Source organism: Pituophis catenifer, unplaced genomic scaffold (genome assembly GCF_029215685.1).
Source record: "Pituophis catenifer annectens isolate HBS135680 unplaced genomic scaffold, rPitCat1.0.hap2 SCAF_12, whole genome shotgun sequence".
In the NCBI taxonomy this organism is placed as follows: domain Eukaryota; kingdom Metazoa; phylum Chordata; class Lepidosauria; order Squamata; family Colubridae; genus Pituophis; species Pituophis catenifer.
The window spans coordinates 2,468,981-2,496,293 of record NW_027256892.1 but is presented as its reverse complement, the minus strand read 5'-3'; the positions used below and the strand labels follow the sequence as shown (position 1 = coordinate 2,496,293).

At 41.8% G+C, this 27,313-nt stretch overlaps 1 protein-coding gene across 1 annotated transcript; it reads left to right on the top strand.

The window, feature by feature from the left end:
• On the top strand, positions 1-27,071 carry ENTPD4 (ectonucleoside triphosphate diphosphohydrolase 4). Its single transcript, XM_070952428.1, has 14 exons — positions 1-71; positions 2,609-2,717; positions 3,358-3,469; positions 5,930-6,109; positions 7,110-7,315; positions 8,460-8,610; positions 8,711-8,814; positions 10,434-10,493; positions 13,794-13,948; positions 16,088-16,254; positions 18,783-19,107; positions 20,118-20,203; positions 21,820-21,981; positions 25,375-27,071. The coding sequence occupies exons 3-14, from the start codon at positions 3,462-3,464 to the stop codon at positions 25,601-25,603; spliced, it is 1,833 nt and encodes a 610-aa protein (XP_070808529.1). The 5' UTR covers positions 1-71; positions 2,609-2,717; positions 3,358-3,461; the 3' UTR covers positions 25,604-27,071.
• The last annotated feature ends 242 nt before the right edge of the window (positions 27,072-27,313 follow it).

The window sequence follows — 27,313 nt, the reverse complement described above, 5'->3', positions numbered from 1 at the left end:
ATGGCTGAGGTGTCGGGATGCGCCTGGCAACCGGCGATCGGGCCGGCGAGACCGCAGAGGAGGCGAGGGAGGTGAGGAGAAGGCCGGGGAAAGGCGCTTGCGACCCCTGCCCGCCTTTCGGTTCTCCGTCTTGGGCTCCAGGGCCGGCCTGGGCGCTCTGGTAAAGGAGGTAAAGGAGGAGGGGTCGCGAGGGGGGGTCAAAACCTCCGCTGTTTCGCCCCGGTGTTGGTTTTGCCGTTGCCTAGGAGACGGGGCCTGTCGCCGAAGCGCTCGGGCGCCTCTGCCGGCAAGAGATCAGGAGGAGCTGAAGGGCGGGGAAGCCCCATGGGCTCTGGGGTTGCTGGGGGTTGCAGCCATTCTTGGGGCTACACAAAGTTTACCTGCCTTCCAGAGGAGCGCAGACTACAAATCCCATAATCCCCGGGTTGATTTAGCTCAGAGTTTTCAACCTTGGCCGCTTGGAGAGGGAAGGACTTCCACTCCCAGAATCCCCTCCCCCTCACTGGGGAATAGAATAGGATAGGATAGAATAGGATATAAGATAGGATAGGATAGGGGAATGGGGAGGAGTGGAGTGGGAATACAGAATAGAATGGAATAGGTAATGGAATGGAATGAAAAGAAATGGAATAGGGATAGGGATTATTATTATTATTATTATTATTATTATTATTATTAATTAAATTTCTATACCACCCTTCTCCCGAAGGACTCAGGGCGGTGAACAGAATAAGATTTCATATACATATAATTTATATATATATATAAACAGTAAATAATAAATTGAGTCAACTTAGTGTATCTGCTAAGACCTTGGCATAGAATTTAGATGTTTATGCTAGCCCTGCTTGTTGAAACAGAAAGGTCTTCAGGGCACGTCGGAAAGTGCGAAGATCTGGGATTATTCGTATTCCAGGGGGTATTTTGTTCCAAAGAGTAGGTGCCCCCACAGAGAAGGCTCTCTCCCTTCGAACTACTAGACGGATAGGGATAGGGATAAGGATAAGGATAAATAAACTTTATTGTCATTGTATGTGTATACACAGTATACACGTACAACAAAATTTACTTGACACCCAAAGACCAGGTCCCACACACATAATCCCCAAACACCCACCCACCGACCACAATTCCCCACCCCTAAACCACCCAAACATCCATACAACAGACCAAGTAATGCTGTCCAACAGCTCACTGATGGTGGCCCTTTAGTTCATTGTTGAGTGCAATTATAGCTCTGGGATAACAACTATTCAGAAAACATGGGGTCCGAGTTTTAGTTGTTCTGTATCTTCTGCCAGAAGGCAACAGTCCAAAAAGATTGTAAGCAGGATGGGAAGAGTCTCTGAGAATGTTATGCAACTTCCTCAAACAGCGAGATTCGAAGATGTTGTCCAGGACTGGTAGCTGGAGTCCGATAATATTCTGGGATGGGATGGGATGGGGAAGGGAATGGGGTGGAGTGGGAATGCAGAATAGAATGGAATAGAGAATGGGAATGGGAAGGGAATGGAATAGAATGAAAAGAAACGGAATAGAAATAGAATAGAATTGAACTGGAATTGAATTGGATTCTTTATTGGCCAAGTGTGATTGGACACACAAGGAATTTGTCTTTGGTGCATATGCTCTCAGTGTACATAAAAAGACAAGATAAGATAGAGGGATAGGCTGGATTTGAAACTGACCCATCTCAGACTAGAATAAAGGGCACAAAGTATGTTCTAACCAGAAAGCTAGATGTCAGTGAGAAAGATTTAATTTAGTTTCCCCCCCCCCCTTTCCTACCTTTATCTTCTTTTGTTGTGTTTGATTTTAGAAATAAAGAAATAAAGGCAGTCTTTAGACGGACGACCACAATGAAGCCCAAAATTTATTAAAAGTGTTAATTAAGAAATTTGTTAAGTGATTTTTGCCCCATTTTACGATTTTCCTCGCCACATTTCTTAAAGTGAATCACTGCGGTTGTTAAATTAGTAACAGGGTTGTTAAGCGAATCTGGCATCCCCGTTGACTTTGCTTGTTGGAAGGTCACAAAAGAGGATCACGTGACCCCGGGGCCCTGCAGCTATCATAAATATGAGCCAATGGTCAAGCATCTGAATGTCAGTCGTGACCATGGAGATGCTGCAATGGTCATAAGTGTGAATAATGGTCATAAGTCACTTTTTTCAGTGCCGTTCTAACTTTGAACAGTCACTAAATGGATTGTTGTAAGTCAAGGACTACCTGTATATATTTTCATCGGTGCCAGCCTTACAATAATTCAGATACTGTTGAGAATACTGTTAATCTGCCATTTGACATCTCATAATATTATTGTTCAACTATTCATGGCAGCTAGCTTATGTTTTGTAGCTTTTTATGTTTTTTAATCATAATGTTTTATGTGGTATATTGAATCTTAAATTAGAGAGTTTTTAAGGATATGTCTGTATTGTACACTTGCCTGAAGATACGTGGCATAAAAAGTAACATGTAATCATTTTAACTAACTAAATGGATTCAACATTTTTAATGTCGCAGCAGCTGTTCAGGGTTATGTACAGTTTCTACTGAGAAAATGTCTTAATTTTTATCACATTTATGTTCTATATTCCCTATTTAGTTTCCAAATGAGATGGCTTCTTCCAGTGTTTCTTCCATGGAACTATTAAGGAATGCCGCTTGCATTAAACATTTGGTGTCTTCTGCCCAAAGATTACTGTGTTTTATAGGTAAGCAGGCATACCTTTTTAAATGTTCTATTGCACGTTTGAAAGTACGTCCTAAAACCAATTGAAGTTTCACTACAGGAATTATAAATATCTTTTTATAAGTGGAAATTACCGTTCATGAAATCTTTTGTGAAGAGCCTCTATTAATTACTTCAAAAATATTTGCCAGTTTGAAAACAACGAAAAAAGACATATATTTTCCAAATATGGCAAGGAACAAGATTTTCAGAACTTTCTGCTATATTTCAGAGTTTATAAATGTTAATACTAGGAAGGTTTTTGTTTGTTTCTAAAATTCTGTGTATCTGTGTTGGGAAGACAACATTTTATTAAAAAATTAAGCTTCATATCTGTACAGAGCCAAAGCTGATCATCATCTCCTTTTTCAGATAGAATGAAAAAACACAATGTCTGCTAAAAGTGTATAGAGTAATTGGAGAATAGATGTGAGGTGCCTTGAGTTAGATATTATCTCTCAGTCTTACTTCTTAGAGGCAGAGGGAAAAAGAATCATAACTTTATGCATACCACTTTGAACTTTCTGGAGGATATGTTGGCTAACATACATTAATTTGACTTCATGGCATTTCATCTGTTTTAGCTTGAGTGAAAATGCTACCTTTTAATTACTATTTTTCAGTTCCTACTTGTACTGTTGGTTCCGGGGATGAATCTTGTGCCTTATGAATCTGGGCTGACCGTAAAAAGGTAGCTTTTTCTGTGACCTAGTTATCCTGATCAGAAATGGGTAGGTGAGTATCCAAATCCTGGATGAGTCAAAACAACAAAACTTGGCAAATGTGTTTGATTTTTAAGTTTCAGTAGCCAGAAATTTAATGCTTCCCCTGTTTTTTCCCCTAAAACTTGTACAATTTGAGATACCAATGTTTGTTAGTTGTCTGATGGCTTGGGTGGCATCATGAGCAATACAAAAATAGCTTTAAGGAAGAAAGAATGATTAACCTGAATTATGTATGCTAAGCACTTGTTTCAGGGGATATCTTTCCTGCTTCTGCCAGTCCTTTAATGTACAACAAAGCCTATTTTATCAAGAGTGGCTAAGGATGAACAGGCCAGGGCAGTCACGGAGCTGTCCAGCATGAGCATAACAGGAAACCTGCCACTCAGCAACAGTACCTTCATCTATATAATTATTGCTCCATACTTTTTGGGCTTCTCATTGGGTCCCAGTCCCAATTCAGATCACACTTATTTATTTTTGTCTTAGTATATAGGATACTGCAAGATTCATCTACAGTAGTGGTCAAAATTGTGGAAAACTTTTGGGAAAAGTGTATTTTCTAAAAATTGCTAATGAGACCACTTTTTTGAGGGAGTAGTACCATAAAGGTATATATCAATGGAAAGATAATTTAATCAAGAATGTAATGCAATAACTTTTATGAAGGATTTGCTATTAGCAGTTACAGTATAAAGAAGAAAAGTGAAACATGTAGAAAAACGAGATATACAAAAATGATCACCATAGAAAAAACAAGATATGCAAAAATTATCCCCATGTCAGTTAATACTTAGTTGGGTAACCAAGTCTTTTAGTTCTGCAGCTATTATCATGTGAAACCAAGATTGAATGATGGCTTCTATTAAGTGGATTTTATTGCTGGGTCGCTTCTGACTAACAAGTTTCTTTAGTCGGCTCCATAGATTTTCAATTGGGTGAAGGTCTGGGCTATTCCCAGGCCATTCCAGCAGTGGAATATGATTGCCTTGAAACTCCAAAAAAATGTGGTGTTATTAGCCATCAAACTTCAAAAATACACTTTCTCCCAAAAGGTTTCCACAATTTTGGCCACTACTGTAGAGGCATCAGTTTTGGTCATCTGTCTCGAAATGTTGATGATTTTTTTTCTTTTGAGTTCTGGACTATCCCCAATTGGCTTGGAACAGTGAGACTTCCTCGATGATGGTCCCAGGATAGAAGTAGGCATCTGTAATCTCCCTGGACCCCTGAAAATACTGTGGCCAATAATGTAATATGCACTTTCTGCCTCTCCCTGATAGTGCCATGAAATGGTTGGTTCCAAAAGGCAACACTATTAAGAAAGGGGTGGGACCCTAGCTAACTCTGTTATGGAAAACTAAAAACGAGCTAATCAGCTGATTAAAATAGTAATGCCTCTCTTTAATGATGCTTCACATCTTTTGTTTTAATAGTTGTTTTGTTTTTGTCTGTTTTTAAAATAAAATCTGCATAATTAATCAAGGGCATTTGTCTAGACACACAAAATATTGGAATTGTCAAATATTATCTTCCGAATTAGTTCAGTAATCCTTAAACAGCCCTATAAATCAGTTGCCTCCATGTTGCAGATCTGAAGGTTGAAAGTTTGTATTGCAATAAGTCAACATTTGTTTTAGCCATGATTTGTTTTTGTGGTAAGTGGGAAAAAATGTGGCTTGTTTGGTCTTAGCCAAATGTGTGGACTCAGTTCTAGTTTATAAACCATGGCTTATGACTTAGCATATCAAGTCATCCAGGTCACTTTTGCTAGCTTTGCTAGTTTTGTAAAATTTTATTACAATAAAACATGACGGTACAAATTATTAAACATTTTAGTTCTCCCAGCCAATATTTACAAGACATTTCTTGATTCCGTTCTAGAAAACATGCAGTTCCAACAACAGTATTTCAGTTGTTCGCACTGGAAGAGCTGAACTATTTAAAACTACATTAGAAATGTTTCAGAATGTTCCATGTTAATCTGTTTGCCACGCCTAACCATTCTCAATCTGGCTATTTCATTCTGCAATCATTCCTCTGTTCCCAAAGTTCTTGCTTGTTTATAAATGTTAGTCTTGCTTATAACTGCATATAATCTTGTTTATAATTGTTAATTATAAGAGCATTGTTTCCTGATTTTAGTGAATATATATATTTTTAAAAAAGGATTTAGCTTGCACTTGTTTATTTATTCAACCATAAATAAATATTTGACCCTTGGATTTTCATATATTTTCTGAATATATCACTTTGTATATTGTGTTGTTATGGAAGGTCAGGGCTGTAAATACTGTCAGTTTGGACTGAATAGTTGGGGGGGGGCACTTATTTTTTAGTTGCCAGAAAAAATACTTTTTTTTCCTGAAAATTATTTATTTTTTAAATGAGCAGTGATATATTTCAACAGTTGTGTCTGTGGGGTGCCAGCACAGAGTTTTAAATGCAGATGTCTTGTTTTTCTTCATTCCAGGATCAGTTTCTCTTGCCTTTTTCCTGCTTCCTGGCACTTCAGTATTTCCCCTGTTGGGTGCCCACGGATACTGAACACCACATTACGGCAAATTATTGTCACTGGACTCCTCGCTGCTGCATTTTTCATATTATATTACTCTGTTTTAAAATACAGCTCCCGGGACAAAAAGCTGCACAGGTAATCTTTGTCCGGTGGATTAAAAATCAATCCAAAGCTGTATACCTAATAAAATGAGACAGATCACCTTACATTAAACTTATTCATTGTGTTAATATCCCCTCCATTTCTGTATAAACTTAAATTGGCATAAATCTAGGCCTCTCCTCATTTAATCTCTACAATAACAGTCCTCTGAAGTAGTAGGCTGGCCTGAGTGTTGGTGGCTAGTCCAATGTCACTCAGTGAAAGACACAGATGAAGAGTTGAACCTCCAAATCAAGCAAGGGAAATCTGTATAATTGCTCTTACATATGTGTTTCCGCAGCTATCAAGTTCAGTGTGATTGACATTAGGGCTTTGTCCTTCCCCTGTTTCCTCTTCAGCATTCCTGGGTTCAGTGAGATTTACCATACTTTTCGGAGTATAAGACACACTTTTTCTCCCCTAAAAGAGGGTGGAAATGTTGGTGCATCTTTTACACCGAATACAGCCATTTTGGAGCTCCCAAAACCCTGCCCCGCGTGTCCCATTTTTGCCAAAAACAGGCCCGGTTTTTTTGCAAAAACGGGATGCGCAGAGGATTTGGGAGGCCTGCAGAGTGCTCCTGGGGACTGGGGAAGGCAAAAATGGGGTGCGCAGAGTGTTTGGAAACCTGCAGAGTGGTCTTGGTGGCTGGGGAGGGCAAAAATGCAACGCGTGGGGGGTTTGGGAGGTCAAAAATGGGCCCATTTTTTGCAAAAATGGCGTTTTTGCTCTCCCCAGCCCCAGGAGCACTCTGCAGGCTTCCAAACACTGCGCACCCCATTTTTGCGAAAAACAAGCCCATTTTTTCACAAAACCAGGACATGCAGAGGATTTGGGAGGCCTGCAGAGTGCTCCTGGGGGTCAGGGAGGGCGAAAACTTTTTTTTTTTCTTGTTTACCTTTTCAAAATTTTGGTGCGTCTTATACTCCGGTGTGTCTTATAGTCCCAAAAAATACAGTACTTCTGAGCAGTTCTTCTGTCCTCTCTCTCCCAGGTATCTTGCCCGAGTTACAGACACCGAAGCCACAGATACGAGCAACTCAAAGCTGAATTACGGCATCATGGTGGATTGTGGAAGCAGTGGGTCTCGGATCTTTGTGTATTGGTGGCCAAGGCACAATGGCAATCCCCATGATTTACTTGACATCAAACAAATGCGGGACAAAAACAGAAATCCAGTGGTTATGAAAATTAAGCCAGGTACCAGGGGAAGTCATACCTATTTCCCCCAGCTGCTTGTTTGCCTATGAAGAAACTCCGTCATGCCAAAGATTTGGCAATATTTGTTTCTTAAAATGCGGTGGATTCTTTCTGCCGTTTTGTTTGGGACCTGCAAGACCTGGGACTTCCCACATTTGTCCCCCTGTTTTTCATTTATTTCTTCAGATTCTTAACTCTTAAAAAAAACCCCAAAGACGCAAACAGGTTTCATTTTATTTCATTTTATTTTTTTATTGCTAATATTTGTATACTAACATTAAAGGCCAAGTTTCGTTCAGGACAATTTTTCACAATATCTTATTTAAAGTATTGCTATACAGAATGTAATTTTAAGACAGGGGTGTCCAACTCAAGGGCTGAGGACCGGATTTGGCCTATGGGGTGCTTAGAGATGCAGCCCAGAAATAGCAAAGAACCGGCCCACGGTGCCTCTGCAAGAGAAAATGGAGCTCGGGGCTACACGTCCGTCCCCCCCCCCCCCCGGTGCCCCGTTTTCACCTGCCACAGCCTCCTGGAGCTCTCTGCCAGCGAAAACGGGACTCGGCTGCAAAAGGAGAAATGTTTCCCCTTTTGCATTTGAGCATGCAAGACAGGACAGGAAAGGAGAGAGGGAAAGACGAAAAAGATGGAAAGAGAGCAAGGAAGGAAAAATAAGGAAAGGGGAAGGAAGAAGAAAGGAGAATGAGGGAAGGAAAAGAAGGAAGGAAGGAAGGAAGGAAGGAAGGAAGGAAGGAAGGAAGGGATTATAATGAGAGTGAAGGAGGATCTCAGGGAAGTCCTGCCTTAGCACTTTGCACCACAGGTGCTCCCGACATGAGTCCTGTGTCATGCCCACCACGCCCACACCCGACCATGGCTACGCCCCCCGCCCCTCCGAGGTCAGTTACAACCCTGATGTAACCCTCAATGAAATAGACACCCCTGTTTTAAGGTAATATCCTGCATTTGTACACCCATATTGTATTTTAGAAAGGCATGACTTTTTAAAAGTTGCAGTATTTTGCCTTTGACTGAATTCCCACCTTGGGTATTAAGTGAGAAAAATACTCTCCTTATTAAAAAGTGTGTTCTGCTTTCTCATGTCGATGTATGGTTAAGTGTATTTCTCTCTCTCGCTCTGTAGGCATTTCAGAATTTGCTACCTCTCCTGAGAAAGTTAGTGACTATATTTTTCCACTTCTGAACTTTGCTGCTGAACACATACCCCGTGCAAAGCACAAAGAAACGCCTCTGTATATTCTCTGTACCGCAGGGATGAGAATCCTGCCAGAGAGGTAACCTGAATATCTTTTATTTCCTCTTAACGTTTAAACAGAAAGGTTTGCCCACAGAAATAGATCCTAATTTACATTTAATCCACTTCAAATCTTGCAGCCAGCAAAAGGCGATACTGGAAGATCTTCTTACTGATATCCCAGTGCATTTTGATTTTCTGTTTTCGGATTCTCACGCTGAAGTGATTTCAGGAAAGCAAGAAGGTAAGAATACTGAAGCAAAGAAAGCTTGGAATTTTAGTCAGGGGTCTGATGGAATATGTAACCAGAGGAAAAGTGAGAAGGCACGGTCCTGAAAAACTGGAGAAAAGAGGCCTCATTATTGAGAGCGTCTTAGCTTAGAATAACAGAGTTGGAAGGGACCTTGTAGGTCATCTAGTCCAACCCCCTCCCCCCCCCAAGCAGGAGACCCTATACTATTTCTGACAGATGGCAGTCCAGTCTCTTCTTGAAAGCCTCCAGTGATGAAACTTGTTCAGTTTCCATTTTTAAAGAAATACGTCAAACATGTCCACCCGAATCAGTTTCCAATTTCCTTGCATGAAGAGAAATTCTAGGTAACTTTGGATATGCAGCTAAAAAGAAGAATCAATTGGCTTACAAGTATAGGGTAAGGTTGAGTTTTACAGATTAACAGAGTTGGAAGGGACCTTGTAGGTCATCTAGTCCAACCCCCCCCCAAAGCAGGAGACCCTACACCATTTCTGACAGATGGCAGTCCAGTCTCTTCTCGAAAGCTTCCAGTGATGAAGCTCCCACAACTTCCGAAGGCGACTTCTGTTCCATTGGTTGATTGCTCTCACTGTTCTTGTTCAGTTTCCATCCATTATACCTTGTCTGACCTTCAGGTGCCTTGGAAAATAGTCTCTGTGGCAGCCCCTCAAATATTGGAACACTGCTATCGTGTCTCCCCTGGTCCTTCTCTTCACTGTGCCCAGTGGTGGTGGCAATATTTGGAAGTACTGACACTTCTTTTTAGTTTTTGCAAGATCAGAAACAATTTAGGAGAGGCCTGTGTTTTGTGATCACTGAGCTACTAGCCAGAGTGAAACTGTCCAGTCCAGGAAAGAATAGAGTACCAATGTATCTTTATTAAGATGCCCTGTGCAGCCTGTTAACACCAGCCTGAACCTGCTGGTATATTTTAAGAAAATGTTTCAAGAGAAGCAGATAATGTTAACTATCCTGATATTTAAGGGCACACGGGATACAAAATCAACATCTGCAAGGAAGGAACTTTTACATACCGGTATGTAACTATTATGTGCAAAAGTTTTTACATGAGCTGAAACCTCATTTATACAGGATTATAGTAACATGCAAAAACTTTGTCCCTGTAAATATTTGTCCAGTGTGTGTGTGAAATCACCAGGAAACAATTTTTTTAATTTGATTTATATGCCGCCCTTCTCCGGAGACTCAGGGCGGTTTATAATGCGTTAAGCAATAGCCTTCATACTTTTGTATATTTATACAAAGTCAGCTTATTGCCCCCGCAAACTGGGTCCTCAATTTACCTACCTTAGAAAGGATGGAAGGCTGAGTCAACCTTGATTTACTAATTTACTAAGCTGTTAGGCATAAGGGGCTTAATGAGCTAAGGAGCATTGCCTTCTTTAATTTGATGGAGTGCTGGAGGATTTTCACTTGCAAATATATATTTGAGTTTTCAAGAAAGCACAGTTTGAATTTTTTTATGTATACTTGATATAGCTCTGTTTTGCTACTGTTTTGATTTTGTTAAGGTGTTCTTTTTTAAAAGCTCCCCACCCCCACCAGTGATATTAAAATATTTACAAGTGTACTTTTTACATTTTATCCAGGCGTATACGCGTGGATTGGCATCAACTTTGTCCTTGGAAAATTTGAACATATGGATGAAGGTAAGGGCCTTAATATTAATTAATTCCAAGAATTGCTAAAGTATCATTGTTAGTGCAGTTTTCTTCCTCCTCTGGCTTTATTCTTACAAATGGAAATTGCTCAGCCTCGGTACTTGGTTAAGAGTGTCTCCATAACAATTCTTCAAATCTGCATTTAGGGTTTGTGGGGGGGGGGGGGTTTGAAATTTTTTTTAATTTATTTTTAAAACATAAAACATCTTTTTGGAGCAAGAGTTTGGCCCGGTATAACATAGGTATAACTTCCCAATTTCATCCATTAACATCTTAAAACAAACAAAAAAAACCAACCCAAATCTAAACCCAATTTTTATCATTCAATCTAACATCTTATTCTAACATTTAAGTTTCTATTGTGTAGTCACCCTAACTCTTAAACTTCAAATCCAAACAGCACTTTATAGTATTCATTTATCATTTTAACAATCAGTATTTCATGTATTTTCTGTATTTCAAAGACCCAAATCAAGTCAATATTTCTTTTAGAACACAACTAATAACCAATATAAAATATTTCATTCCTGTCTGAAAGACATTTTAAAGTCAATATCCATTCTTCAAAAGTATCTCCTTCATTCCTCCTAGGTTTATTTTTAGCTGGATTGCAGCTTAATTGAGGACCCAGTTTGTGGGGGCAATAAGGTGACTTTGTATAAATATACAAAAGTATGAAGGCTATTGCTTAACGCATTGTAAGCCGCCCTGAGTCTCCGGAGAAGGGCAGCATATATAAATCAAATTAAAAAAAAAAATTAGCTGGTTTCCAGGGATGCTTTCCTCCACTCCTGATCTTATTTATTGGCTGGATCACAGTTAGTTTTAACGGCTTCCAACGTTTTCTCCTTCACTCCTCCTAGGTTTATTTTTAGCTGGATAACAGCTTTTCAGCTGTTTTCCAGGGATGCTTCCCTCCACTCCTAACCTATATTTCGCTGGTTCACAGTTTAGCTTTAACTGCTCCCCAGTATGTCGTCTCCTCTCCTCCTAAGTTTATTTTTTGCTGGATCAAAGCATAATAAGCTGTTTCCAGGGATGCTTTCCTCCACTCCTTACCTTATATTTAACTGGTTCACAGTTTAGCTTTAACTGGTCCCCAGCGTTGCCTCCTCCACTCCTCCTAAGTTTATTTTTGGCTGGTTCACAGCTTAATTAGCTGTTTTCCGTAATCTGCATTTAGGGTTTTATTAGAGAACAAAAATCAAGACTTATAGAGAAAATATTTCTCTTAGTGACTGTCTCTCAAATCAGTTGCAAATCAATCTAAAATAGCCATAATATCACCTCTAGGCATGATGGGGAGGGGAATACAAATTAATATACATACATACATACATACATACTATCAGAAGAATTCTGAAAACTCAAAAATCATCATTCTCTTTTATATAATTTTTTGTTGTTGCAAGTAGAGGTATGGCCTCCTATGGATTTTGGATTGCTCTGGTTGCTTTTTATTCAGTTTAAGTGCTTTTTCTGCAACTTTCCCAGCACTGTGTTATTCTTTTGAGCCTATTCATTTGGCATTTGGGAAGTATTTTTCTTAACATTACTAAGAATATTATTGCATTATTTAAAAATATTAATATAATTAACATAAACAAATCTGAGATCTTAATTTCTCGCACTACAGTTTAGCTGCTTTTTTATATTAGCAGCACTTTCTCATGCACTGCTCAGAAAGTTTCTTTGCAGTGTCCCAACATCACATCCCTTTAAGACTTTCTACACTAGGAAAGGCTCTTCTTGGGCAAGTTATATTCTTTCTGGCCTCTAAATATTAAGCCGACATTGTCAAGATCCTGTTGGTTCCTTGACTGTTGCTAGGCCCAGCAAGGGTTTAGATATTGAGAAGAGTTTATTTATTTGTTGGTTTATTTAATCTGTATGCAAAAAGTGACTCTGGCTAGCAAACGAATTAAGAATCAAAACAGTTACAGTTAGCCTTTGACTTACAACAGTTTGCTTAGTGACCACTTGAAGTTACAACACTGAAAAAAATGACTTCTGACTGTTTTCCACCCTTATGCCACCCCATGGTCACATGATCAAAATTCAGATGCTTGACAACTGACTCATATGACGGTTGTAGCGTCCCAGGGTCACACAATCCCCCTTTTGCGACCTTCTATGATGACCCGGGGCATGGCACGAAGGCAACACAGCCAATGAATTGGTATGAATCCCTTTATTGGCACCAATTCTGCCCCCAACATCCCTTTTAAGGCCTGGAGAAAAGCTCTCCCACAAACCTGCAGGTACTCCAGCCCAAATGCTGTAAACAGAATGACTGCAATCAATCACTCCAGCAGGGCAAGATAATGAGTCCCAGATGGGGCTCATTTTTAATGTTTTAATTTTTAATGTTTTTATATATCCGCCATGCCCTTAAAACCTTCTTTTTCCAGCAAGCCGGGCTGGCCTAACAATTTTTTTAATGTTTTTAATTGTTTGTTATTGTTTTTAATCATGGGGCCAAATTTATATATATCTTTTTAATTGTATTTTAATGTTTGTAGTTTATGCTTTTACTTGGCTGTTCACCGCCCTGAGTCCTCGGCGAGAAGGGCGGTATACAAATTTAAAAACAAACAAATAAATAAATAAGAATAATCCCAGCAAGACAAGATAGGCACACAGTAGCACGGCAGTAATGCAAACAGTCAGGAGGGAATGCAGGCCACAACTCTCAACACCAGATTAATTCAGCGTTTGTTCCCGACAAAGGCCCCTCCCAAACTCCTTTAAACTCCATCCCCAGGTGTGCCTTGTGAAGGGAATCGGGATCCTTTCCTTTCTTGTAAGCCCCACATTGCTCTCTTCTGCGTTCTTCCCTGCGTGCCCTAGGATGAGGAGGGGGTGGGCCTTGGTCTTCATCTGAACCCCCTCTTCCTTGTTCTACCTCTCCCCTGCTCTGCCCAGCCTGACTTTGCCCTTCCCCAGTTTCCTCCACAGCCAACGGATCCACTCTCTCGCTTTCTGTTAGCCATTCCTCTTCCATCTCAGATTCAGACTCCGACGGGGGGCATGACACCTTCTGACCAGCAAAGTCAATGTGGAAGCCAGATTCACTTAACAACCGTGTTTACAAACTTAACCACTTGCAGGGATTCACTTAACAATGGTGGCCAGAAAGGTCATCATTCACTTAGCCAACGTCTCACTTAGCAACAGGAAATCTGGGGCTCATTTGAGGTCGTAAGTAGAGGACCCCCTGTGCAATAATACAAAAATTGAAGCGACGCCCCGTTTTCAGCAGCGCCTCTTCCCCGTCTTGTCTTCTAGAGGATGAGGCGGTAGTAGAAGTGCACGTTCCCGACAGCGAAAGCAAAGAGGAAGTTGTCCGGAAGAGGACCGTGGGTATACTTGACATGGGTGGTGTTTCAACTCAAATAGCGTATGAAGTCCCTAAAACTGTAAGCTTTGCCTCTTCACAGCAGGTTATTATCTGTACAACTTTCCTTCTTTTGTTTTCCTGCATTTTAACCCATGTCCATTGATTCATTTTCTTTTGCACGGTGTGAGTCCTGTGCCCTACGGTGCGCGAGCAGTTTCACCCCCCGCATGAAGAGAAGGAGCTGAACTTCTGTGTCCCATCAGCTAAGCAATCCATAAAACGTTGTTTTTCCATTTCATCAGTCCGTGTGCTAGAAATGTGTTTTGCTTTACGATGCGGAGCTTAACGTGGATGAATAGTGCTGTTGAAATTATCATATTTTTTTTTTCATACTGTACATAAAGAAAAATATGCCCTGTTAGTAACCAACTTGCGGTTACTATTGGATGCGATTTCTTAATGGTTGACGTGTCGCAGAAACCCTTTTTAAAATCATTATTCTAAATGTAAATATTGTCAGGAAAATACCATGTTTTCCCCTAAAATAAGACCGGGTCTTATATTAATTTTTGCTCCAAAAGACGCATTGCGGCTTATTTTCCGGTTAGATCTTATTTTGGGGAAAATACAGTACTAAACGCCTCCGTCTGCTGACAATCTTAATGGGGGCTTATTTTTGGGGTAGGGTTTATATTACAAGCATCCTGAAAAATCATGCTAGGGCTTATTTTCCAGTTGGGTGTTATTTTCAGGGAAACGGTATTAATAGGAACTGTTATTTGTATGGTATATCTGAGTTGACTGTGTAGCACTCAATACAAGGAAAATCCTGACCTGCAGCCTTTTGAGACGAAAAGGAAACATTGGATTCACATCATACTTAGCTGTTACAAGCTTTGTTTGATATTGGCTTAGTTGGATGTGTAACTTCAACCGTTGTACCTTATTGAATGAATCATGGTCAAGCAGTCCGAAGTACAGTACAGTGTGAGAGTTCACTTTTATTTATTTATTTTCTGTTCTGAGTAGCTTTTACAAGAGGAAAAATAAAATCCAGAATTCTCCTTTTTTTAGTACAGCAGATTTTTCTAACCTATTGTTGCTCCAGGCTTCCTTTTCTACATTACTTGTGCCCTCTGCACCACTGTGGGCTTTTTGAAAATGAATACAGACCTGATGCTTTGTTGTAAATAGCAGTAAGCATGGTCTGTTTCTTTAACTCTGGCTGAAAACTCAGATATAAGAAAACCTGAATATAGGAGCTTAGAAAAATCTTGCTCTCAAAAAGCATGCTTGGAACATGATCAGTCAAACATTTAACCACTATAAACAGTGGATTCATTTCTTAACTATGGTTTATGTATTCAAAAACATCTAACCTGTGTTTAGAAACAAAACCACAGTTTAGTATTACAGCTACATAGAGCTTTAGGGTTACATCTCTATAGAATATACCTGATCTGTGACAGAAGGCAAGAGACATTCACAGATTTTGCACATTAAATACTGTTTGTTTTTAAGGTTTTATCAAAATCTATGGCTTGTGAAAACCTCAATTGAAAAGTTTCAATTTTTGGGATCAAAAATAAAGCTTGTCTTGGTGCCAGGATAAACGCACCAAGAACATTTCAATTGTGATTAAGATTTCAGCCTACAAACTAGGAGACTATGAGTTCTAGTCTTGCCTTAGGCATTAAGCCAGACTTTGGGCCAATGACCAGGAGACTGGGAGTTCTAATCCCACTTTAGGTGTGAAGCCAGCTGAGTGATCTTGGGCAAGTCCCTCTCCTTCAGCCCTAGGAGGTAGACAATGGCAAACCATTTTTGAAAATGTTTCATTATTAAAAATTACCGTAGAGGAAGGAAAGGTGTAATATTTGCTAGCATGGTCTATATGGGCATATGCATAGCTGTCCCTGTAGTTGACAAATATTTGGACATCGGTGTCGTTTCCATTGTGCAGGGCCAGGAAACCAGAAAAGGGATACATTTCCAGATCTATCCCTTCGTATTAAGCTATGATGGCTGAAGCTGTTGGAAAGTTGTACCCGAGAACCTCTCAATGGCCATACTTGTCCCATCCTTGGCTTACTGCTCAGGTGTTTACTGTAAACAACTGTTGCCAAGAAGGTTTTGAAACCCAACGGAGCTGGAAGTGTTCTTGACTAATCAAAACCTGGGGAATGAAACACAGCAGAGCCGAACTCTGCCTCTCTCAATCTCTTTCTTTGATGGCCGGCAGGAGGAGGTGGCCAAGAACCTACTGGCGGAATTTAACTTGGGATGTGACGCTCACCAGAACGAACACGTGTATCGCGTCTACGTGGCAACTTTTCTGGGCTTTGGCGGTAACGCTGCTCGACAGAGATACGCAGACAACATATTCACCAACACAGTATTGAGAAACAGGTGCGGGGGCTGTCATGAATTTGCTTCCAAATTGTAACTTTCGTGACATACTTAAGCATAAAATCTCTGAAACAGGCACGTGTCAAAAAACAAAAAAAGAATATTAGATTTCCGGTCTTAAAATGCAGTATAAGCTAGGGGTGACTAATAGTGACTTGAGGCTACGTGAGTGAATGCGATTCGTTGTCACGTCAACTGCAGAAGGAAAAAGCCTGTTTACACAATTGATTTAACACAGCTGGTTTTCTGCAATTGCCAATCCCAGATCGTGTGTATGAAAATAATTCAGTGTTTACAGGAAAGGTCCAGATGTGTTAGTTTTTAAAGATGTTTCTATGCCACATTTCTACCAACAAGATCCTTGGATTTTCAGAATTTGAAATTTTCGTCAAATGACAATGACATTGCAACAGCAAAGTGTAGAGTAGAGTTTAAAAAAAAAACCTGCATCAAACATAGCACGGTCATCTTCATTCTAATTAAGTAAATTATCAGGACAAATAAAATAAAACTCTTTCCTAGATGCTAGAAAGTAAGAGCTAAATTGGGGGCAGGGAAGCTTTTTATATGAAAGGCCCTAGTTCAGTTGGGGGCAAAAACCAGCCAGAAGCAGGAATTGATAATAAGGAAAAGGTAAAGGTTCCCATTGCGCATATGTGCTAGTCGTTCCCAACTCAAGGGGGTGGTGCTCATCTCCGTTTCAAAGCCGAAGAGCCAGTGTTGTCCGAAGACGTCTCGTGGTCATAGGGCCGGCATAACTAAATGCCAAAGGCGCACGGAACACTGTTACCTTCCCACCAAAGGTGGTCCCTATTTTTCTACTTGCATTTTTTACCTGCTTTCGAACTGCTAGGTTGACAGAAGCTGGGACAAGTCACGGGAGCTCACCCCGTTACGCGGCACTAGGGATTCGAACCGCTGAACTGCTGACCTTTCGATCAACAAGCTCAGCATCTTAGCCACTGAGCCACCACGTCCCTTGATAGTAATAGGAATTGATAGTAGATGGTGTCAGATCCACCCCTTTGGGTCTCCTGTCATCAGGCAGGTTCCTTTACGAGGATGGTAGCTACTAGCCCCTTTACACATCATTCTGTGTGGCTTAGAGTTATGGCTGAGTCAGATCAGCACGGCTTGTTCAAACAAGAAATAATCCATGGCTTGGTGCTTCCCCAAATATAATTGATGGCGGGAAGAACCCAACCTGGCAGGGAGGAGGGCTCAAGTACAGAACTTGAGTCCCTGCACAACTGCAAAATGATTAAGACTTAACCACTGCCACCATCTAAGTTCCTTGGAGTCTTGTTTGCTCCCAAGAGAAGGCTGCCTCTTCTGAGGAGATTCCTGTATTATAGGCAGAACATAATAAAGTCGTTAGCTTGAACTCTGCAGTGTGGGTCTGGTTGGTCAGACCCTATAATTGAACTGTAATGATTTGGGCTAGGTCAGGAGTCTGCAACCTTAAACACTCAAAAGAGCCATTTGGACCCATTTCCCACAGAAAAGAAAACACCGGGAGCCACAAAACCTGGGTGGGCGTGGCCAACTCAATGTCACTCACTTCTACCAGTCACATGACCCCCCTCCCAGCCACACCTACCCAACCAGTCATTAGGGCAGAGAACTGGTTGTTAAAAAACACCGGGAACCACAAAACTCTTTTGACATCCCTCCTTCCCTCCCTCCCTCTTTGTATCTCTCTTTGTCTCTCTCTCTCTCCCCCTCTCTCTGTATCTCTCTGTCTCTGCCCTGGCTGCTTCTCCATTCCCCGACATTGCCCTTACCTTCTCAGGCCAGGTGAGGAGTGACTGGGAGGGGAGGGCGAGGGGCGGGGCCAGCCAGTGGTGGGATCACCCGACAGCGAGCCGCAGCAGAGGGCCCAAAGAGCCGCATATAGCTCCAGAGCCACAGGTTGCTGACACCCGGGCTAGGTGGTTATGCTCCCCTATTTCCGTCCGTCCTCACAAAAGAATACTTTTGTCAGGGCAGAAGAATCAGGTTCCATATTTCTAATCAAGATTCTAGTAAATACTGGAAGAATGAAGTTTTGCCCATGATTGAGGAATGGACTTTGAAGATGGCCAGTTTTGCAGAGATGGCGAAGATTTCAGCATATTTAAAAGATTGTTCACAAGAGACTTACGAATGGGAATGGAAAAGATGGATAGAATATGTTCAGAACAAATATCAAACTAGAAAGTATCAAATAGCTTTTATTTGAAAATAATGTATTGGATATATTTTAATGTAATGAGGTAAAGAGAAAAACTATACAGGGGAGGGAGGGGTTTAAGTTTATATATAAGTGTTATATTAAGAGTTTTTTATGAGTATGAGTATATTATAGGGAAGTCTGGGGGTTGGGGAGGGTTAGGGGGGGTTAGGGAGGTTGGGAAGTTTGGGGGGGGAGGTGGGGGGGGAAAAAGGGGTGAAAATGTAATTGTAAAACTTTTGCAATTAAAAAAAAAAAAAGATCTAGTTCCCTTTGGCTGTTCCATTGATTGTCCTTTGATCCGTTCTGCTTGCAGGCTTCTTGGTAAACAGATCGGTCTGACCTCCGAGACTCCCTACTTAGACCCTTGCCTGCCCTTAGACGCTGAGGACGAAGTCCAGCAGAATGGGCAGACTCTGTACCTTCGAGGGACAGGAGATTTCCACTTGTGTCGCAATGTCATTCAGCCGTTCATGAACAAGACCAACGAAACGCAAACGTCCCTGAATGGCATTTATCAGCCACCCGTCCACTTCGAGAATAGCGAATTCTACGGGTTTTCAGAGTTCTATTACTGCACCGAGGACGTCTTAAGGATGGGAGGAGATTACCACGCTGTTCAGTTCCTCAAAGCTGCAAATGTAAGGCCAGGCATATCCCACTTCAAGGTTTGGCTGAGAAATTAGGAGTAACTTCGGTGCCCTTAGGAAATCTAACCTGTTTTTCTCCAGCTCAGGCTGGAGATCGCATATAAATGCACCACACAATAAAATCCCTAAATTAACACATTCTGTAATGTCAAGATTTTAGATAGTAAATCTCTCATAGGGTAATTGTCAGCATTCTGATGCAGCCATAAAAAGACGAGGCTTGACTTTTCACCTACTTATTTTCTCTGTAGATAATATCCCCTAGGAGATGGGATGGGAGGGGGAACATTCCTGTGGGGTGAGGTCAGAAGCTGGGGAGACTGACTTGGAAGATGGCCAATGAGCAGATGAGAATTGGGGAACGGAAAGGGAAGGGTTTGGGGGTCAGAGGGTTAGTATCGGCTACGACGAAGTCGGGGCCAGATCTATCGTACTCAATAAATGGAATATTTCAGCAAAGATTAATTGTTTGGGAGTGCAATTTATTTGATATGACATCGAAACCTGACAGTAATATTGATTCTAAAATGCTCTTCATTATATATGGTATACCAGAAATAACAGGGCAGCCAAAATTTGTCAATAAATCAGGAAATAAATTCTTAAGATAATAACTATATGTAGGAAATACTGTGTTTCCCCGAAAATAAGACTGGGTCTTATATTAATTTTTGCTCCAAAAGGCGCAATAGGGCTTATTTTCTGGTTAGGTCTTGTTTTTCTGCAAATATGGTACTAAATGCATCCATCTGGCTGACAACGGGGGCTTATTTTGGCGATAGGGCTTATATTACGAGTATCTTGAAAACTCATACTAGGACTTAATTTCCGTTTGGGTCCTATTTTTGGGGAACCAGGCTAATGATAATAAAAAAGAAACCAGAATAACTGAGAGGTAACTGGTCAGTTTTGAGTGACTGCATTATTACTTCTGAGACATCTTGTGTGTGCATTTATATAAATAACGTGTATATATTTATTTCCATTCCCCCCCCCCTCAGGAATATTGTGCCACAAAGTGGTCTGTTCTACGGGAAAGATTTGATCGTGGCCTGTATGCCTCCCATGCAGATCTCCATCGAGTGAAGTAAGCATCCACATTCTTCTGTACTACATGTGGTTAAACAGTCCTTGCCAGAGAGAGATTCCAAACTGAATTCCTTAAGTCATTATTTCAAGGAAGACAATGCTTTGAGATATATACATATACATATACATATACATATACATATACATATACATATATATATATATATAAATCTCTGAGCTGTTGGAGGACTCTTAAGGAGAATGTAAAGATGCTATATGTTTAATGGGGTGTATTTTGGAATTGGCAGAGCCTGACTTCTCACACTACGTGAAGTTGCTTTGCACAATTCAATATAATGTGGTTAATTGTTTTCATCCAAGATTTTGCTTTATCTAAAAAGAAGTCACTGTTGTGACAATTGTGTCAGCATAATTTGCAACCAAATCTTGAAACACACCAAGACATCTTTCTCCCAAAGCCCCAAGTCCAGGGGTGAAATGTAAAATTTGTTACTACCGGTTCTGTGGGGCAACTCAGCTGGGATTGGCAGAGACTTTTCAAAGCATTTTTTTTACCACCTCTTCGGCCAAGAGGTTGCAGAAAAAAATGCTTTGAAAAGCCTCTGACTATCCCAGCTGAGCCGCGCGATCATCAGAGGCTTTTTTTTTTTACTTTTAAAAGCATTTTTTCGGCCGAAGAGGTTGTAGAAAAAATGCTTTTAAAAGTAAAAAAAAAAAAAGCCTCTGATGATCCTACGGCTCAGCTGGGCATGGGGGGGGGGGGGCAAGGGATTTTTGCCACCGGTTCTCTGAACCACCCGCTGCCATCGGTACCAGATCGGGCAATCCAGTCCGAACCGGGAGCATTTCACCCCTGCCCAAGTCTCTCGCTTTTTTTTTCTTTTTTTTCTTTTTTTTTTTTTTTTTTTTGCAATTTTGCTATATGCAAGGTTTTTAGACAATACAAGCCTAACATAAAGTGAAGGAAGTTTGAGAGAAAGAGAGAGAGAGAGAGATGGAGAAAGGAGGGAGGGATGGCATACAGAATATATACGTATTTTTCCTTTTGGTACAACTGTGCCTCTTTTTGGTCACCAGGTGGCTTCCTTTCCCACTACATAGAAAATAAGTGATGAATGAACAGGAAGCGAATTATCTTCCCTCTCTGGAAGACAGTGGTGTTTTGATGATACATGCATATACCCTGCCTACCCACAGACTAAATTGGCTATTATTAATTATCATAAATCATAAACATGGTTTACGGTTACTTAAATAATTCAGAAAAACTAACTGTGCTAACTCTGCTGAAAAGTTCCCCTCCCTAAAAGCCAACTCCATGGTCTCTTGTTTGCAGCAACTTGCATGAGAAGGACTTCTAAGTTTTCACCCCACACCTTTCATTCCTTTTCATTAACACACAAGCCCCCCCCCCCCCCCCCGAGGAGGGCTATCTCTTTGTCATCGCACAGCTTAATTAGCCCTTCTAAGGAAGCATCTTAATTATTTTGGACAGAATCCAGAGTAACAACATCTGGGACCTTGAATGCGCAATTAAGTGCTTAAGACTGGTGGAATTTAGCTCATTCTTCTTTTGGATTGTGCCGTTTAGCTCGGTTTCCTGTCTAAATAAGAACCCCATTTGGATGCTCCGCTTATGTTTATCCCTCGCAGGTATCAATGCTTTAAGTCGGCCTGGATGTACGAGGTATTTCACAATGGCTTCGGATTTCCTGTGAACTACAACAGCTTAAAAACAGCACTTCAAGTATACGATAAAGAGGTTCAGTGGACGTTGGGGGCCATCCTTTATCGAACCCGGTTTTTACCTTTGAGGTACACCTTTTGAGGCATTGCCACGTTACTTGTGAAATTCAAAGGCAGCTTTGGTCTCACACACACACACACACACACACACACATACACACACACAAGCTTTAATCGCAGTCTCCAGAAAGTTTTGCATTTGTTTTGATTTCCAAGCCTAATGTAGAACCAATGCAATGTTTATCAGTCAATGTGAATGGGGGCTGTGGCTCCGTAAGCAGAAAATTCTGGTTGGCCATCTCAGTTTGCCCGACACAATTTTTGCTGCGGGGTCCTTGATACTCCCTGTGCTTGCTTTTCTTCTTGCGGACATTTCATTACCAAATTACCGTATTTTTCAGAGTATAAGACACACCTTTTTCCTCCCTAAAAGGGGGTGAAAATTTAGGTGCGTCTTATACACCGAATGTAGCCCCGCCCACCCTTTGGCCTCTGCTTCCCAGCAATTTACCTCCTTGCTGCAAGCAGCAAGAAGAAACAGCCCATTTCAGCTTCAGCACAGCCTAATTAGCACAAGTTGATTGTCCCTTGGATTGGCCTCCCGACTCTCAGCTGTTTTGCTCTCCAGCTGTTTTGCGGGGGCCTCTGCTGCTTGCTGCAAGGAGGTAAATTTGCTGGGATCAGATTTTTTTTTTCTTGTGCTATCAAGCTATGCTGAAAACGAAAATGCAAGTAAAGCAGGCTATTCGCTGTTTGCTGCTACGAGGCAAAATTGCTGGGAGGCAGATTTCTTTTTCTTGTTTTCCTCACCAAAAAAAGGTAGGTGCGTCTTATAGTCTGAAAAATACGGTAGGTAACATCATCATGTACCCAGGACGCCACAGTTTCAACCCTGAGCTACAAATATTCTCTTCCGTTGTTTCCATTCTTGCCACTGCCGTCTTTGGATCTGTAGATACACACTCTTTAGCTCTTGATTGCAGGCCGTGCAAATAGGAAAGCAGAAATCAGTTTTCATAGCTGCTGGTGTCACAGGAACGCTCGCCTGCTTGGAGTAGAAATTTCCTCTGTAAGTTCTAAGACAGGGATGGCTCATCCTTTTCCTTTCCAAGTGCCTGGAAGAATAATTTGGAGCAGTGGATTATACGATGATGATCGATGTGTGAAACTGTATCGATCATCTTCGTATAATCCACTGCTCCAAATTCTTACCCAGTTTCCAAGTTCCAAGTTGGAACTTCTTTCCAAGTTTCTTACCTTTTGGGGTACACTTTTTTTCCTCCTCACTTAACAAGCTGCTAAGCAAGGATGAAATTCCTCCTGCCCTAGAACAGGGTGTCACATTGTCATCATGTATTGTGACTTCCCCCCCCTTTGCTAAAATGGGGGTGGGCGTGGCCAGTGCTTGATGCATCCGCCGTGAGTTTGACAGTCCTACCCTAGACACTGGAATTCAGGTTTCATCAGGCCCTGCCTGGGGTACCAGCCTCCCCATCTAATAGATGCTTGTGCAGGATCATTCTTGCCCAAATTAAAATTGGCTTCCAATGAGATTCTGGGTATAATCCAATGTATTGGCTTTAACCAATAAGGCAGTGTTTCTCAACCTTGGCAGCTTTCAGACCTGTGAACTTCAACTCCCCGAATCCCCCTGCCATCCATGCTGGGGAAGTCCACAAGTCTTAAAAAGCTGCCAAGATTGGACAACCTTGAACTAGGGTCTGTTTTTTCGCTGAATGCTCTATTTCATGCTATTGTTGTTATATTTGTTATCTTTATTTATTATAGATGATTTATGCTTCATGTTTATCACCAGGAGCCTTTGGGATCACAGTGATCTCTGAAACTGTTCTGTCCCCGTCCCACACGCGCGCACACCAACAGACGTCCAAGAGTTAAAAACCAAACCAGCCGACAAAATCCTTTTCCTTATGATAACGGAACTTGGCAGCAACCTAGTGGCAGCCTGCCAAGAGTTTATTATTCACGAAGGGAAGAGATAACGTCTCTCCGCTTCTGGTACATCAAAGTAAAATGTTCAATAATTACAGAGTAACTTAAGTCCAAATATAATCCAGCAAAGCCTATAGCAAAAGTCCGGCAATGCAGAATGGCGTGGAAGCTTTCAGCTTTGTTCGTCACAAGGTTTGACTGGCCACCACGCTCCCTTTTATACCCTGTGGGGTGTGGTCCAGTGACTCAGCCTAATCTCGGGCACGCCTTTTCTTCTCTTGCGCGCGCTTATCTCTGCGACGCTATCGAGGATCCAGCCAAGACTCATTACTCTCATCACTGTCCACCTGTGGCTGCGTGGACGTGCTTGGCCCCGGCCCTATCTCTTGCCCTTCGGCGGACACCAAAGGCATTGCCAGAGAGGAGGGTCCTGGAGAGGGAGGCCTTGCCAACTCCTCTCCTTCACTCTCGGAGTCCTCTCCTGCCGATGACAGAGGCTCAGGTAACGGAGCCACAACAGAAACAAATAACAAAAGGTTCTCGGCCAAAAAAATCTTCTTTTTGGCTTTCCAACAGTATCTCTTTTGCCCAGGTTGGCAAAACTTGAGAAATCTATAGGGATGCTTCAGGGGATAATAGATTGTGTTGTTGGGGTGTTGTAATTTATTTATTTATTTAGTTATTTGTCTGTCTGCCTGTCTGTCTATCTATCTATCTATATCAATTTATCTATCTATATCTATCCATCATCTATCCATCCATCCATCCACTATCTATCACTTATCGTTATTATCTATTTCTATCTACCATGTTTCCCCAAAAATAAGACCCTGTCTTATATTTTTTTTGAACCCTGAAATAAGTGCTTGGCCTTACCGCCATGCACTCAACAGCCCGATTGGGCTTATTATCAGGGGATGTCTTATTTTGGGGGAAACAGGGTATCTGTTTGTCTGTCTGTCTGTCTGTCTGTCTATCTATCTATCTATCTATCTATCTATCTATCTATCTATCTATCTATCTATATCTTAGGGAATTTATATTGCCGCCTATTCACACATGGCAACTCAAGGCGGCTTACAAGAATATAAAACCTCATATAAAAACAATAAAACAAATAAAAGAGAGAATCATATCATTAATATAATAAAATCGCACACACACCAAGTGACAGTACATCATATGACCCATTAATGAGCTCCATCCCGCTCCGCATTCCCCAGTCCCACTGGCAGAACCAGGTCTTCAGCGTCTTCCAAAAGAGTGTTAGAGTGAGGGCCGTTCTGATCTCCGGGGGCATGATGTTCCAGAGAGAGGGAGCCACCACGGAGAAGTCCCTTCTTCTGGGTCCCGCCAGGTGTATCTCCCTAGGAGACGGGACTCACAACATTCCTTGCTTCCCCGCTCTGGTGGGTCAGGTAGATGTGACCGGCAAGAGACGGTCCCTCAGATAACCTGGTCTGGAGTAGAACCATCTCTTTCATCCCCTCTCCTTTCCTCCTCCCTCAGAGACATCCAGCAGGAGAACTTCCGAGGCAATCACCCTCACTGGCGCAGCTTCGCCTTCGTTTACAACCATTACTTATTCTTTGCCTGCTTCTTCGTTGTGCTGCTTTCTATCCTCCTCTACCTGCTGCGCCTACGGAGGATCCACCGGCGAACTCTGCACAACGGCTCCTCTCCTCCCCTCTGGATCGAAGAAGGCCTCCCGTCACAGAAGATCCCCGGAGGTTTATAAGCTGCTGACTGTGAATCTCAGACCCTTCCTCCTCCTCCTCCTCCTCTCAGGGTTCCTCTCTCTCTCGCCTTCGGAGAGCGTTGCCTGAGCCCCTGGTGGGATTTCCCTCTCTGGAGGACTGCGGGGCAAAGCTAGGTCAAACTTCGCTTGACACGGCTGGGGGGGGCTCTCAGCCAAAATTATTTTAAAACTCTTACTTTGAAAGCAAATGCACTTTGACTTAGGACAGGGGACAGACAGAAAAGCAGGAGAATGCAGTGAAGACTTTGTGCCAGTACGTTAAATGGGAAAGTCGCAAGCAACTCTTTATGTTCAGTAAATGTTGATGGGTTTGTCCTCTCCTTTTGCTGTAAGTCTGCTGTGAGGGTTTTCCTCGGTCTGAATGCAGGCTTGCTTAGCTGACTCTTGTGGGCTACCAGTTCGCTGTTCCGTGCCATGTTCTCGAGCCACGCAAAGCACGGGGGAAAAGCCGCCTCAGCCTCTCCTGCCCCGATTTGAACAGCTAAAGAGACTTTAGCATTTCACTCTCCATTATTTGTTTAAACCATTTTGACTCTTTCCTTTCTTCCCCACCCCCACCAAAAAAAATAGCTTATATCAAGAATAGATGGATCAGTAATAAAGCAGCCCTTGCCACCCCAGTCTTAAAAAACATGGCAGAGAAGTAAAAAGAATTGGAGGGGAAAATATGCATTACCAGTTCCTAATTCTTGCTCAATTGAAACGTGACGGCTCATTTTTAAATCACGGGTGTCCAACCTTGGCAGCTCTTAAGACCTGGGAACTTTTAAGACCATGTTGGCTGGGGAATTCTGGATGTTGATGTCCGCAAGTTTTAAAAGTCGCCAAGGATGAACCCCTGTTCTAAATCCCCAATCAGGACCATGGATAGTGAAAGCTCAAGTCTCAAAAAAAGATGGCCGTCCCGTCTGTTAAGATAGAAAATTCCCATCCTTGCAAAACGGTGTGCTAAAGAGCCTGGCAGGACGTGGTGCTTCCCTGCTGTTGGAAATCGGAAGAACGCATTGCACAATCGGCTTCCCTGGACTTCCTTTGTGTGTGTGTGTGTGTGAGCGAGCAGCAGCTGGTCTTATGTATGGGTGTATATGTGCGCGAGCGTGCACCTATGTGGCATTCTATGGTCTGAGCGTCATTTCAAATGTTCGTGATAATTTGGGAGGGTGGGGTGGTGGATTGGGAAAAACAAGAGTTGCAGTGGAACGATAACAAGTACGCTGTTACTTTCTTATTTCTGGATAACAGAGCCTTTTTTTTTTTTTACTTGAAAAAAAAATGTGTCCATAGTTGAAAACAGCATCAATGAGTTTGTCTTAGGAAATATACAAACTTCCATCATCCTAGGAACCCGCATCTGGTTTATGAAATGTTACGCGACGGTACCTCGCTGAAATCTGTTCCCAGCTGTTGGAAGATGGGGAAAATAAAAAGACACGTTAAAGAACTTGAATACGTTTGCTGAAATTCCATTAAAATGCAAGAGATCCTGTGGTACCCAGGAGAGTTGGTGGATCTCTCCTAGAGACTGTCGCCCTAGACTTTTCTAGTTTTTGCAGACAAAGAACCTCAGTTTCCTTGTTCCTTTCTTTTCTTTGCTTTTAATTTTGTTCTGAAGGCTCTCTCCACCTTGCTCTTAGAAAACCTGATTTCCATTTGCCTTCAGGCATCCTTGGTGAACATTTCAAGCATTTG

Bases quoted from the DNA above. Each gene is read 5' to 3' on its own strand.
- ENTPD4 (XM_070952428.1), top strand. The intron at 8,815-10,433 runs GTAAGAATACTG...CATTTTATCCAG, and splicing joins GATTTCAGGAAAGCAAGAAG to GCGTATACGCGTGGATTGGC. The intron at 20,204-21,819 runs GTAAGCATCCAC...TATCCCTCGCAG, and splicing joins GCAGATCTCCATCGAGTGAA to GTATCAATGCTTTAAGTCGG.